Source organism: Syngnathoides biaculeatus, chromosome 14, assembly GCF_019802595.1.
Source record: "Syngnathoides biaculeatus isolate LvHL_M chromosome 14, ASM1980259v1, whole genome shotgun sequence".
In the NCBI taxonomy this organism is placed as follows: domain Eukaryota; kingdom Metazoa; phylum Chordata; class Actinopteri; order Syngnathiformes; family Syngnathidae; genus Syngnathoides; species Syngnathoides biaculeatus.
The window spans coordinates 13,244,441-13,259,781 of record NC_084653.1 but is presented as its reverse complement, the minus strand read 5'-3'; the positions used below and the strand labels follow the sequence as shown (position 1 = coordinate 13,259,781).

The 15,341-nt window shown below is 39.9% G+C and overlaps 1 protein-coding gene across 1 annotated transcript; it reads left to right on the top strand.

Moving 5' to 3' along the window:
- Window positions 1-5,675: 5,675 nt before the first annotated feature.
- Window positions 5,676-14,659, top strand: tank (TRAF family member-associated NFKB activator). The gene is made up of 8 exons (XM_061842457.1): window positions 5,676-5,907; window positions 7,230-7,371; window positions 8,383-8,491; window positions 8,622-8,692; window positions 10,180-10,238; window positions 10,331-10,449; window positions 12,826-13,235; window positions 13,732-14,659. Exons 2-8 carry the CDS (start codon window positions 7,273-7,275, stop codon window positions 13,900-13,902), a joined length of 1,038 nt encoding a protein of 345 aa, XP_061698441.1. The 5' UTR covers window positions 5,676-5,907; window positions 7,230-7,272; the 3' UTR covers window positions 13,903-14,659.
- The last annotated feature ends 682 nt before the right edge of the window (window positions 14,660-15,341 follow it).

Here is a 15,341-nt window from a genome sequence, read left to right as displayed (position 1 = left end):
ATTTTGTCTCCAGATAGTTAAATATGAATGAAACTGTAGCGCCATTGTTTGTGATTTGTAGCATGACTGCATGGTTTGTTTCCTGTTGAGAAGGAAAATGGCCGTCTTGTACTGATAAAATAATTTTTCAAAACAGACTAATGAAGCAGACTGTAAGTCTCAAGTAACTCAAAACTGCTGTAGGCCTTTTATCGGACTTTCCTCACATGCCCTTTCACATTTTCACTTAAGTTTTAGACGCAAGCATGCACACACACACACACACACACACACACACACACACACACACACACACACACGCACGCACACACGCACACACGCACACACATACACACGCATACGATGAATGCCTTCAAATTCTGGTCACTAGGAATAACCCTCTCTCCCACTCTGTATATACTGCATAATCAAATAGTTTCCACAATGAACAAATTAAGGCTTTCTAAGCAATAAGAATGTAATGTACCAGTATTGTTTTTTTTAGTTGTATTTGTTTTGTGTTTGTTTTTGTTGTTTTGTTGTCGATCAAATACAGTCTATCAAGTATGAACACTCGTCATCCAGTCCACCAGGAAACCAGACGTGGCTATGATGAAAGAGAACAAAGCCTTCATGTCACTGTAATTACTGAACCAGGCTTCACTTCTGTTATTCCCACTTATGATATGAATCCGTTCTACAAGTCATCTGATCACATGTTGACTAATAAATTTTTTTTTAAAAGTCTAGAATAGAACTCGGAAAGGCCAATACTAAATTAAACCAGCACTGAAGTGGCTAACATGCAACTAGTAAACTTAATTACATGTACCTCATTTCATGTATCTCACATAGTAAGCACAAAATTACCTAAAGGTATGACGGCACGGTGAATCAACTGGAAAGCGTTGGCCTCACAGTTCTGAGGTCCCGGATTTGATCCCGGACTACCCTGTGTGGAGTTTGCACGTTTTCCCCATGGCTGCATGGGTTTTCTCTGGGCACTCCGGTTTCCTCCCACATGCCAAAAACATGCAACATCAATTGGACACTCTAAATTGCCCCTCGGTGTGATTGTGAGTGCAGCTTTTTGTCTCATTGTGCCGGAAACCAGTTCAGGGTGTACCCTGCCTTCTGCCCGTTGACAGCTGGGATTGGCTCCAGCACTCCCCGTGACCCTCGTGAGGCTAAGCAGCTAAGAAAATGGATGTATGGATGTATGGGGGTAAATGTGTTATGGTCCGATGAAACCACGGTTAAAAATTTGGGCCATAGGTCCAAAAGGCATTTTTGGTGCAAACAGCATCAAACATTGATAACAAATTATGGAGTATTGGAAATAGAAGTCAGTGTTGGCAGGCTTCTGCGAGAGTATAAAAATGTCAGGAAAAGCCAACAACAACCTTCCAAATTTATTTAGGCGTTAATCAGTGGCACTTGAAATGGTGGCAGGTGTGTGTTGACTCCCACTTGGCACGAGTATGAAATAGATCTGACCATACCTGGTATGAGCGTGCTAACACATTATTTCAGTCATTTTTTAACTTCCCCTCTCAAAAATAAATAATAAATAAACAAACAGAGATTTACAAATTACAGGTGTTGTGTCTTTGACTATATTATTATATCCCAAAAAACATTTTTTTTATATCAGCCCCCCCCCCAAAATAAAAACCAAAACAACTGGCATTTTAACAGGGGTGTGTAAACTTCATTTCCACTGTATAAGGCTGATGAAACTGCAGTTTCCCAACTTCCTCAGTAGGTGGGGCAAGTAAACTTATTGAGCTTTCGGCTACTTGTGAAAGTATGAGAAATTCCAGCAGATGACTGATAGGAAACATTGAAGCCATCTATCGCTTTTATCCTGAGCAAAATTGCTGCATTATATACCTAAATACTGCATTTATGCGTCTGTGCTTTTTGAAGTACAGAATCTGGACTAGCAGGATTATGTAGCATCCTTCAAATCTGGAAAACTGTTGACTTATTTTTGTAACAAACACTGGAATGGAAATTTGATGCAAAGTAAAGAACAGAGGAGAACTGCACATTGGCCTTATCCTGCAAGCGGCAGGGCTCAACTGATTTGTTTGACAAATCTTTGACGGGCCTGAGTGCCTCTTTGCATACGCGGCCCCAGCCTAAAGAGTCTTTAAATAGCAGGAAGCCCCCAGGCCAGAGCCTCCACTGAGATAATGTTTTGTGCGGCTTTACTTTCGCATGGAAGTCAGCATGGCTCATTGCTCTGCTCTTGAGGACATCCTGTTTGCTTACATTCCTGGAAGTCTCGAAAAGGCATTTCAACATAGTAAAAACTCTCTTTTGGTAATGCTTTGCACAATTGTTGTATTTTGGAGAATTATTTGCATTTTGTTTCCTTGAAATATTGTTATTGAATTAGGTTTTGCTCAAAATACATAATCTGAATTCCTGAAATTTGTTGCGTTACGCCTCACATTCCTCAACCCCGACATGCCAGAGTATGGAGTCCTTAGCTTGCCCTCCATCTGATCTCACATTTTTGCAGACCTACACCACACTGTTTGTTTTACTTGGAGGAAGCATGAATGAAATGCCTGGTGTGACAAGATTTATTGGAAAGGTCCAGTGAGACTTTTATCCACCCAGTTTAGCGCAGCTACCTCAAATGATCCCTGCATGTGCACTGTCAACAAAAGAGATTGGGGCTTTGAGATACAAATGTAGTTTGTTTTGTGACTCTGCTCGTAATTCAAAATATTTGTATCTCAAATCATCTTTCCCCAGAGAAATGAATGAAAACTTACCTTCATTAAAACAAAAACAAAACAAAAAAAAAACAATTGTAATGTTTTTTATGAGGAAAAATAGCACAAAATAATATTGGACTTTATAAAACATACAGTAGTGACATAATTAAACAGGCTGTAAAGTATTAAACAGTTTCCGCATCATGATTTCATGGTTTATTCCCCATTACCACTGCACTGCTCATAAGACCTCCTTAAGTGACACCAATATCGTTCATTCTTCACAGAGGATAAAGAATATGTGCCATGTCTGGCTTCGCCTACTATCTTCAAATATCCATTAAAGTGTTATAACGTTGCCATGTCAAACCTACTCACCAGCTCGTTTCCAATTATGTGTTAGCATTAAGCAAGCAGACAGAGACACTGAGTCACTGATAGGGTAGTAGTACACTCACCTGACTTTGGTGCAGTCAACATGGGTTCAATTCCCACTCGAGTGACGGTGTCGATGTAGTATAGGGCCCTGTGACTGTAGTCTGGCTTTCACCCGAAGTTGGCTAGGATAGGCTGCAGCACTTCTGCAACCCTTGTGAGGATAAGCAGCTCAGAAAATGCATGGATGGACAGCAAAGCTAATTTATGTCGCTGTCATGTGTAATCAAACATGAAATTTTCTTTGTTTTACGTTTACCGTAATTTCAGAATAAAGTTCAACTGGGAGGGTCAATAAGCAACTTGTAGTCTCTTTCCTGGGGGGGGGGGGGGGGGAAATCACAATGTGCCAAACATGTAATTGTTGTGAAGTGACTTAAGTCCACTGTCACCATACAGCACTCATATTTAAATTTTTTCCTCACAAGTCAAACCAAAACGTTGGCCAAACGGCGGTTTTTAGCTCTAAAAAGTCGTAAAATGGGTCACTTGCATATCTGGGCTCCACTGCACTGCGCTCAATATCGTGTAAATTGCTCATCTCATTGCCACATGTCCTGGGAACAAGTTGCCTTCCTGTGCTCCCAAGATAGGTTGTCACAGAAGTTGGCTGCATGTTGCTGGAAATGGACAGCACTACGTATTCCCCGGTGATCAGTTCTTGTCAAATGTATTTGGCTTTTCTGTGTTGCTAGTGTTTTCAAGCAATCAGGTCAGTCAGTGCACAGGAGACGGATTCAACGTGGAAGACAAACATTTTTGATCCATTGAGCATGTTCAGAAATGTTCAGTGTGAGCGGTCGACTGGGCTCCTTTCTCGTTATAAGAAAAATGATTCTGTTTATCCTACCTCTTCGTTAGGTGGAATCAAACTCAGTCATCTATTTTGAAAAATAGTCAATTGAGGCTTTGGAAATGTTTCTAACAGAGCAGAATTGTCTTGCTTTTGTAAATAAGTTTGTCTGTATGCTGCCAGTTAATGTAAGTAGTGCACACCAGCAGCGACGTGCTTTGAACCACAAAAGCCAATAGTGTGTGTCTATATGGTTTTAAAATTAAAAATGATCCTGAGTGTTGTAAACTCCAATTAATCAATACAATCTATTAATCTCCTATGCAGCCCAACTCAGTAATGTAAAGTATTATATTACAGCTCAAAAAGGGATAAGCCACAAAGTAAAATCCACGCAACAAATATATACTATCTTTTTGTGAGGCCACTAAATGCGATGTCACTAACATGACACAATAAGGCGGAGTATTCAAAGTCGTCCACAAATCCTCGAGCTGCCATCTGGTGGTCATTCCAAGTGCCACTACGTTGAAAAAGCAATGCGCAACCGATTTTCAAGTGTTACAATACCGTTTCTAAATATTTTTAATTGAAATTTCACAATAGGAGTTATAAATAGCAAAATGAAGACTTTTGCCTCAATAAAATTTTAACATCTAGATGAATTAAAGTAAACATGAAACTACTAGTGACATAAAATACTACACATCAATATCTAGAATGCAGATCTCTGAACTAGTCCACCCTTCATAGTTTTGGCTCACTCGTAACGTTCCACGTCCTACTTGTATGGCAAAGTTGTCCAACTAGTGTGCAGAAATGTGATTCTGTAGTGGAGGGCCGTAATAGAAAAAAAAAAATAGTTGCAAGTTGTTCTACGAGTGGGCTGTGAGGACAAAGAGCAGACTCGTACATGGATCATAATTTGGACGTTAACAATATTGAATAAAAGTTTTGCACAGAGCTGCCAGGAACTTAAAAGTAACCCCCCCCCCAGTAAAAATACAGAAATTGTTGCCAGAAATAAAGAAGGAACCTGGGACACAAAAGAACCACTGAAGTCAAGAAAAATCAAATTTCAACAGGATGTGACGCTTGCATGTATGCATACAACTTCTTAATACTCTTAAAACACTGAAATACTTTTTGAAATAGATAGTACATATTGTTTTTGTGGTTCACTTGTATTTAACTTTTAGTACCGGTACACCACAGTAGATTTGCATTTATTCTTGAGCTACGGCTTGTTTGTAAATATTTATTTCAGTAAATTTTCAATCTTATGCAGTACAATTTTCATTTTCGTATATTCAAGTACTAGTGTATTAGTGTTCAAAATGCGTAATGTTAGTGTGTTATAATAATACGGTTCACAAGGAATAAAACCTCTTCATTGTTTTGGATGAACACATGGGTATTTAAATTGCTGTTGATGGTACTGGGAGAGCTTTTACTTTTTTTGTGTGTGTAAAAAGTTTGAGAAGCACTGCTATATATGCAGTACAATAAAAATATATATAATTGGTTGCACTCCTCTCCAAAGTTCCCGAAGTAATTCAAAACGCTTTCAGTATAAAAATGCATTTGCCAGGGACGCCGTGCAGCAGAAAACGATCTTCAAAGTGTGTCAAGTTCTCAATATAGAAGCAGAAGAAAAAGGTGATCCGAGCCGAGCCGAGCTGCTCTTTAGCTGTCGGAGCCGGTTTCACACAGCAGACGTGTGGGCGGGACCAAGCTGCAAGCCTCACGCCGATTGGCCCACAGCGACCAAAGGCGGAAGTGCACGAAGCAGTGGGGATTCCCCGAGGGAAGTTCCCAATTCGGCTAAGTAGGCTGTGTAAAAACACACACTTCGCCATATCCTCAAGCCCACTTCCTAACCTCGCGAACGTGTGAGTGTGGTTGTGTGCTTGTGTGAAGAAGAGCATGTTGGCCACGCTTTAAATTCGACTTTAATCCCCAATGAAGGTAAGCGGACGCTCAGTGGCGTTAGTGACGTGACGGAGAACGCACGCAAATTTATCGCTGGCTAACTCGACTTACTGAATACAAGTTAGTGTTTACACAACTGTTTGGTTGTTTTCGAAATGTTCACATATGCTATGGTTTTTATTGAAAAGTATCTTGGGAGAGGTGCGCAAAAGTGTATAGAAATGGACTCACCGTAGGAGTCCTGCCCAAACAAATATGGCAATAAATATGAATCAAAAACCTTTTGTGACCCTTCTCAACTTAGGCACAGTGCATGCGACAGATATTAGTCAGCCTCCTTGTCATTTTACTGGTTGTTTGAGTTGGAAATATATGTCTTTTATTGCTCAGTTGCGCTTGTGTCTTTAAATGACAGTACAATCCAGTTTAGAGGAAGTCTATTGGCAGGAATTGCTTTGCCACGGTCATCATATTGACAGTACTGTATTTCAGTGTCCTTTCATTATTAGGGTACTGCCTGTTAAAAGTATACCATTTGGTGCTTTGTGCATGTGCTTGTAACACTCGTTTTATTACCCCTGATTCGATAAGGTATTTGAAAAGCCAAAAGTTTGTTTCACAGCAAACTAAACATGGATGACAGTTTGCTTGTTAAATGGAGAAAGTGACACTCACACGCATGAAAATTGTTAATTTTGTCGGATGCATTTGTATGTCATCATATCCGCCTCTGTAAAACTATTTTGTTGGAGCTATTTATTTAGGCTAGTATTACATATTTTAATGTGGTGATAAACTAAAGTGTTACTTTTAAATATGTGAGCTACAGCATCTTACGGTTATTTAATTCTTTCCTGCACGCGTGATGCTCCACCGGATAGGCCAGTCTTCTCAAACGTTTATGTGAAAGAAGACATACCTTGTTTGTTGGAAATTAGGCATGTAATATGATTCCACAAGGTTTGGTAACATTAACATTTAAAGTAAGCAAAACTCTTTCCCATCTTTTGTTTAACCAAGGCACACATTAAATCTCATGGCACGCTGCCAATCATAAAATGTCACAAAAAGTAGTAATACTGAAATAGTGATGATGATACCTCAATTTTCTCAAAAAACACCTTTTTTTTTCAAGTGAAATCTGACTTCTCGCATCTGGCTTCTCAACCTTTTCAAGTTCAGGCGGTCTCAAAGCAGAGTCATTATTTGACAAGCAAAGACTTCCAAGCTACTGTTTACATGTCGGAAAATAATTGTCTAATGTGCAGCGCCATTGTTTCTAGACTGGCCGTGGATTCCTTTATCATCCCCCTCATACCCTTTTTGAATTAACACTATACGGTGAATTGTACTGGCAGGTCCCATGTCTGCTCTGTCAGTGATGATCGTGGTGCACACGGCATGGAGAGGAACATTGGAGACCAGCTCAACAAGGCTTTTGAAGCTTATCGACAGGTCTCAATTGAAAAGGACAATGCTAAGAAGGAGCTGCAGCAAATGGTAAGTGCATAAAGGAGTTCTCTCATTGGCAACACAGTGCAAAAGCAAATGTAATGACCGTCTTGTAGTGCCAGTTGGACCAGGAAACATAGTTAACCGTTGTAGTTGTGCTGCTACAATCACATCCCAAAACATTGAGTCCACATGACAACCGTTAGAAAATGTGCCAAAAATTCTGCCTTTGCAAAGATAATAATGCTTAGTTTTGATTGATAGAATGTAATGTTTTTGTGTTTGTGAATGGCCTGGCTTCGAACTGTCCCGCTGAGTGTTTAACCCTTTCCGGGCAGGGGTTGCAGATTTGCAACAGGTTTAATATAATCAAAGACTTTAAGTTTAAGTGTATAATTTTCTGAAAGTATCAGGTTTTTCTCTCTGCAAAATTTTTTTTTGGTCCAGAGAGGGTTAAAATAGTCCACATCTTCATTCAAATGATATGATTTCTACAAGCACCATAGAACCAGAAGTTGAAGAGTGCAGTTGACAAAATATTTGTTACAGTTCAAACAAAAAGTTAAACAACCACACATGTCAAAATGGGTTCCTGTGTTCCTGCTGAGAGAGACAAAAAAAAGGTATACATTCCAATACCTATAAAACAGCATTTTTGCAAGTACCTTCCTGTTTTTTCTCCATTATGTCTTCATAAAGATTGTAGTTTTATTTAGTTTATTACAAAATGATCATTTTTCTTTACACTGAGATGATGTTGAAGAATGTTAAAGTGTCACTTAAAACACTTAATAGGAAGATGCAATGCATTGAAAATAGAACATTAAAGTCAGCCATCATGGAAAGGATTATTGTAGGTTCCATTGAATTTGATTGTGTGGGAGTGCCAAATAAAATAGCCAATGGGTGTATAGGCAACTAAAGTCAAAAGGCAAGTTATCTTTTCAAATCTTGCTTTATCAATAATAGGTTTATGTTAAAATGTGATCGATGTAGACCAGATTGTAGAAATTCCAGCTTGAAGTACACCATTAATGAAATGTATTTATTTTTCTCCAGACTGAATATTATCAGCAATACATTCAAAAACTGCAGAGGCAGATAGAAGACCAGCAGCAGCTGATTGCACAGCTTAAAGCTCAGCTGTCCTCAGGAAGGAAGCCTTCAGGTTAGTGATACATTTCTTTCTGGGACTTTGTGATCGCATATTTTGATAGATTCTTTTTGACGGGCATGCAGGTTCATTATACTGCTTTGCCACCTCCATGCTGTTAATTTACACTCTTTTGGATTCGAAGGGGAGGTGAAATGCGAGTCATGCTCCCACCTTGTTGATGGGGCCAGCACATATGGGAAAATACAACATCCGGTATGTGCACTTCATATCTCTTTTGTATAAAACGCACCACGATGGCCCTGGAAATGACTTTTTTCCTTACACTGTTACGATTAAAACGTGATAAGCCCAAACTTATCCAATTTCATATTTTTTCCACATATTTATATGACTGGTCAGTCCTCACGTAGGTCTCTTCTTCTTCTTCTTATTATTATTTTTTTAAATGAATGTCTGTTGAATGGCTTGCACTCTTTGATGATGCCATGTTAATGGATCAACAAACGTGATTCCTTTTTTGGATGGGAGGGCTCATGAAAAGTGATGATTTTTGAGAAGGGAGTGATTTGTAATACTATTTGAGCATACAAAGAGCATCTTCAATGACAATTATGTACATTGCTTGCACATGCAGTCATAAAGTCAATGTTAAAGATGATGTTTTTCAAAAGGAAGATGAAATCCGTATTCCATTGTAACTGTATTTCTTGGAAGAGTTATTTCCTTCCATCCATTTTCCTTGTCCTCATTCGGTTGCAAGTGAGCTGCAGCCTCTCCTGGCTGACTTGGGGTGAGAGTGAACTGGTTGCTTGCCAGTCGCAAGCCACATAGAGAGACAACCGTTCACATTTGCACGATTTAGACCACAGTCTTCAAGGTAGCTAACATAAATGTTTTTGGAATGTGGAAGGAAGCTGGAGTACCAGGAGAAAACCCAGGGAAGCTGTAGAAAAGCATGCAAATACAGGAAGACTAGATTCAAACTCTGCACTGTCAGATGGTCATGCCAACCACTATTCCACCGTGCTGCTCATTTCTTCATTTAAATGTTTATTTAAAAAAAGTGAAGACATAATAAAAGCTATTCCTGCCATTTACACCCCCCCCCCACACACACTCAAGTCTTGTCAATCATAGTTGAAGTTCAGGTTTAGCTGCCATTGTGGCCATACAAGCGTTGTAGTTATCGTAGTGTGTGAGGTAAACAATACAATGGTGCAAGCTTACTGTAACTCGCAAATGAAATGCGCCCATTTGAAAATAAACCTTGAATCGTGCAGGGACCTGCAAGACTAGAGGCAACTGTGTGATACTTTCAGGAAACTTGGTGGCTTTTGTGTGTTGCCAAAGACTAACAACAAGGTTCTTTTTTGTGGATCAACTGCAATGAGAACTTAAAATACAATATTAATTCAGAATGTATGCTGGTAATATGCAGATGCATCTGTTAGGCTCTTCAGAATTCGTTTTTCATTTTACATTTGGTGAATGCAACATTTTACAGTGCAGTGATTGGCTGTGACGCCATCGGTTGAAAATGCCTCAAAACGAGGCGTGTGTGAATGACTCGAGTTTCCCTTGAACTGCTTGTTTACTTCACAAGATGGTGCTAGAGGACAATTTTACTGCTGTTTAGTTTTTTAAGACTCCGATCAGCATGTGTACAAGATTACTCGAAGTATTCCCTTGGATACTTTATTCTGTAATCATCACTACAGGCATTACATTTTTTTTTCAAGGAGAGCAAAGCTACCGCTGCTGTTGTTCCACTAAAGATGGTCAATAACAACATTGACTGGTAAGTCCCCCCCCCCACCCCCCAGTTTACACCAACACTGGGCACAAGTTCAAGTGCACGCTTCTATTTCATCCATCCATTTTTTTTGACAGTCAGGATATGCTGGACGCACTGGAAGCAATTCATGGGACCTTTCGGCAGATTTGCTCTCTTTCTCGAAGGCAAAAAGATTACCTGAAGAGGTTCCGTGGGGGAAAAGAAACTGCAAATGGTACTCATTCTGTACTTTGGCGAAATTCTTGGACACTATTGCAAGACCTGATTTTTAGAATAGCCAAAATATTAAAAGCATACCTCTTATTTTTCTCCAGACTTGAAATTAGATTTTCTAAGGTTAAGGCCGAAAGTCATTTTTTTTTTTCAAAAAATCGTACGTGACGCTTCAATATGCTGTTCAAAAGTCTTAAAAAGCATATCCAGTATTTTTATCCAACTTGGGTCAATATTTCATCGAGTTGAGTTTCAATGATGTAGATTTAGTTTGTATGAATAAATGCTTGTGGTGGAAAGCTCAAAACAATACCCATTTTTCACAATACATGCATTTTCATATAGAAAAAGTACAAAAGTTAATTTCCGCTCATCGCTCACTCCAATTGGTCACATTAAGTGACTGAGGTCTTGAGTGTCTTTAAGAAAGGTCCTTCAAAGTTTTAAATTTGGCCTTTTTAGCTTTTTTTGGAAACCACATTTTGCCACATGTTATCCTCATCGAATGAAAAAAACAAGAAATGTGCTTGTGACCTCTGATTATTTCAACCAGGGCTCGCTATGCACCTGTAATCAAATTCAGGCCTTACACTGATAGTCTACCATCTTTAATTAAAATAACTACATCAGCGTATTTTATTTCAAAGGTTTTCATGTAAATCAATATGTTTAACTAAATATGCAACCAAATATACAGCTATATCTAGCGGTCACATGTAATATTGATATACTAATTATCTTCTAGTATGGTTGCAAATGATTTGTATACGCTCACCTGCAACAACTTGGGCACATCTGCACACACATTGCAAGTAGTCCTGTTTTCATTGACACAGTCTAGGAAGCTTTAATAGCGATGTTTGCAGTATCCTGTACCCGTATTGAGCTTGTGTGGCTATGAACCGCCCAAGAGATCTTTCGAACAAAATGTGAGAGAAACTCACCTGTCTTTGGAAACACAGTTTTTTTTTTTTTTAAAGAGCTCTTATTCACCAAAACTAGAGTGCGTATGTACTTTACTTTAGTCCTTTTAGGAAAAGTCTACTGGGTGTGCAGGAAAGGGGCTATGGTTGAGGTATGTACATCCATCTATCTGTGTATTTTGTACACCGCATATCCTGACTAGGGATGCAGGTGTGCTGGAGCCTATCCCAGTTAACCATGGCCAGGGGGTGGGGTACACCCTGAGCTGGCTGCCAGCCAATTGCAGGGTGCATATCAACCAAAAACCATGCTCGCTCACATTCATACCAATAGACAATTTAGAGTCTTAAATTAACCTAGCTTGCAAGTTTTGGGGATATGGGAGGAAACCAGAGCGCCTGGAGAAAACCCACCCAGACACAGGGAGTACATGCAAACCGGATTTGTATCCAGGTCACCAGAACTATGTAGCGAATGTGCTCTACCGAGGTATATACAGATGTGAAAAAAATTATTGGTTACCCCATGATGCTCTCTAAAATGTAGAGAGCTGACAAAAGTTGTAATACATTTAAGAAAAATGTTTAAAGAGTATTTTTATGGTCAATCAGAATTTTCTTAAAACTTAAACGAATGAAAATGGTCTGGGTTAAATTGATGGTACCATTAAAGTAATATTTTTCTGCACATCTTATTGATGAAAGCACTACAATGAAATGATTCTATATAACGCTCAATGAGGCTTGCAGGATGGCTCAATGTGCTGTATTTGCACATCATTTAAAAAATGACTGCTGGTATATAAGTAGTTATTTTTTTCGGCAAACCAAATTAAAGGGTTGTCATGCTATAAAATTAGAGTTATTTCAAAATTCCAATCACATATTTAGATAGTGGCGGCACAGCGAAACAGCTGTAGAGTGTCGGCCTCACATTCTGAAGACTGGGGTTCGAATCCTGGCCCCACCTGCATGTTCTCTCCAAGCCTGCGTGGGTTTTCTCCGGGCACTCCAGTTTCCTCCCACATCTCAAAAACATGCATTGATTGGAGACTCTAAATTGCCCCGAGGTCTGATTGTGAGTGCGACTGTTGTCTGTCTCAATGTGCCCTGCGATTGGCTGGCAACCAACTCAAGGTGTAACCTGCCTCCTGCCCAATGATTGACTGCAGCACTCCCCCGACCTTCGTGAGGATAAGAAGGTTAGAAAATAGATGGATATTTATTTTTAGTGTATTTCCTCTGAAATGCTTGCTGGTTACTCTTATTTGACTACGTCCACATGACTACTAGCAAGAATTGTCTACGTTATTGGACGAGGAAGTGATGTCAAATGATTTGGGCCACCCTGTATTTTAGTTGCCAATATGACAGGTGCCTGTGGTTTGCATCCACCATGTTCACTTGAGTGAGAAAACCTCAGCAAAAGCAAACGTTTCTTTGCCGTCTGACAGATCAGCAGTTCTCCATGCCCATCCAGTGCACGGACCGTGCAGCAGGAGCCGAAACTTCCTTCTTCTCGGCCACAAGGTCGACAGTGGATATTCCGCTGGCGCCGACATCGCTGGCATCGCGTGGTGCCAGCCCTGACGACAGGGACTTTGTAGACTCTCTCACCAAATTCAGTGTCAAATTCCCACCTCCTGCGGACAGCGAGTACGACTTCCTGAACAGCACTCCGGAGAGGCACGTTGCTCTGACCGTGCCCATGAGGCGGCCCCTCAGCGGCATGCCCACCGCGTCCAACAACAACGAGGAGGAGGATGAGCCCTCGGAACTGCCTGGGCCATTTGTCATCCCTCCATTCCCCTCCCACAAGACGTCTTCCTCGCTCTCCCAGGAGGACGTTCGGGGGCCGCAGCAGGTGAGAACCAGGGCTGAGAAAAGTAGTAGCATATTATCAGTTTGTGGTTGGGTTTTGCTAATGGAGGAGTGAATGTCTGTGAACCCAAAATAAGCCCCACATCAAAGTTGAAACATGACTGTGTAATGAGCGCTAATCCATTGTTTTTCTATTTAAACTTGTAGTATCTGATAGCATATTTGCTGGTAGGTGTGAGCCAGATGGAAGTGCCACACGGTGTCAGAATCTAACTGAACACACCTGATGATTACAATCTGTACCTTTTTAATTGTGTCTATAAATGTCCATTAAGAAATCCTCAAACCTGAACTGTAAAAAACGAAACAAACAACATTTTTTTTCAATCCACCAACAAATGAAACACATGCCAGCTGGTAAGTGCAAAAAGTAACAGAGATTAATTGAGAATAGGATTTCAACCTCTTTCCCAGCATGCTCTGACAAAGTCTGCGTGTTGTTTTTGCCTGTGAATAATATCTAGTTTTCTTCGCTTCAGTCTCTGTGGAGCCCCGACCTGTGCGAGGCACCCGACGTGGGTGCGGAATTGGCGGCGCCTCAGAGCAGCATTCCAGATAAATGCGCTTTCTGCCACGCCGTGGTTCCTCAGGAGCAAATGAACAGCCACCTGTACTCACATTTCTCTCCGAAGGATGAAACCCACCGCTGACTTTGAACTGCCACAGCCAAGAGACTGCATTTATGCGTGGCAAAGTATGTTCACTGGGCAGGACACTGCGACGAGACTTGAATCCTTTTTATTTAATATGGAAAAATTAAATGGTACAGTCCCCATATATTTCTTTTTTTTTTTTTTTTTTTAAATACAGCTGAGGTTTTACTATAATGAATAACAAGGAAATAAAGCCAACAGTGAGTCTTTTATCGGAAGGCGGACCAAAGTGTCACCATTTAGTTTTTATATGTTGAAATACAATTTGCATTAAAAAAGGCAATTTATATAATTTGTAATAAAAATATAACTTTTGCTTTATATCCTGGACTGGGTGTCAAACTAATTTGTGTTGGAGGCCACATTGTAGTTATGGTTTCCTTCAGTATGTGGTTATGTCCCAATCAACATACAGTAAATGTATCATCTCCTTATGTATCATTGCATATGGTATACACAATCACAAGTCAAAGACAAGAAATTGTTTGTTGTTTAGGTTATTTAAAAAGGCGTATGGTAACCACAAAATGTTTGTAAAATCTCCACGTTATTGAAAGTGAAGACAATTTCCAAAATTATTAGGGATTTTTGCAAAAGGTGGTTCACTAGTAAATACTAGTAGTCTACTTGTCTCTCTGGTAGATAATAGTTCTTTTCATCTCCGCAAGACAACCCTGCCCAAGATCCCTGACTTGAATAGTCAATAACCTTGCTGGACCAGCCTGCTAACCCACTACCAGCGGTTCTACTGTTACTGTTCATCACTTCCCAAGGACCAATCAATAAAAAAAAATAAATACAATCTCACATGTCAAGCTACACATGTGCAACAAAATGACTGTCAAACAATAAAAAATACAGGATTCCAGTACCGGCATATGCGGTTAGACATAGTGTGCAACAAACTTGTCCACATAATGGTCCAAGAATATATCAACACATAAAAAAGAAGGCAAGCTAAGTTGCTGACTAACTTGCTCTTGACTTTTTCTTGTTTCATATTTATGGCCAAAAAGTACTTTTTGTTATAAAAAATCTTTACTGTAGTTATGATTTAACTCCTGTGTTACTGTAGCACAGATAGATTGTTGTGGATTGTTTGATTAAGTACACAATCAGGTTACTTTGCCATCGGAACTGTGGACATCTTTTTCCTTTTTTTAAATCATACTGAAGTTAACAGTTCTCTGCTGTTTTTAGGTTTACTCACACATTTTGTGCCTTGTCTGACTTGGGCGCCATTTCTGTCCTATAGATTTTCTTTTCATATCGATGGTGCAAGTTGCCAGTCATCGTCAAAAACCAACAAACAACAAGTGCTTTCTTGACAGTGTGTCGGTGACCACTTGTGCCACACTCTTCCCCTCGAAACATGCCAGGAAGAGGAAGTGTACGAAATTTGAGTTAGGATCAGAATTGTAGCGCGTCTCCCGCTT

What these genes read in the sequence shown, in the direction of transcription:
- tank (XM_061842457.1), top strand. Translation starts at nt 7,273, where the DNA reads ATGGAGAGGAACATTGGAGACCAGCTCAACAAGGCTTTTGAAGCTTAT. An exon ending in AGAAGGAGCTGCAGCAAATG is followed by an intron (nt 7,372 to 8,382) that starts GTAAGTGCATAA and finishes ATTTTTCTCCAG; the next exon opens with ACTGAATATTATCAGCAATA. An exon ending in GTCAATAACAACATTGACTG is followed by an intron (nt 10,239 to 10,330) that starts GTAAGTCCCCCC and finishes TTTTTTTGACAG; the next exon opens with TCAGGATATGCTGGACGCAC.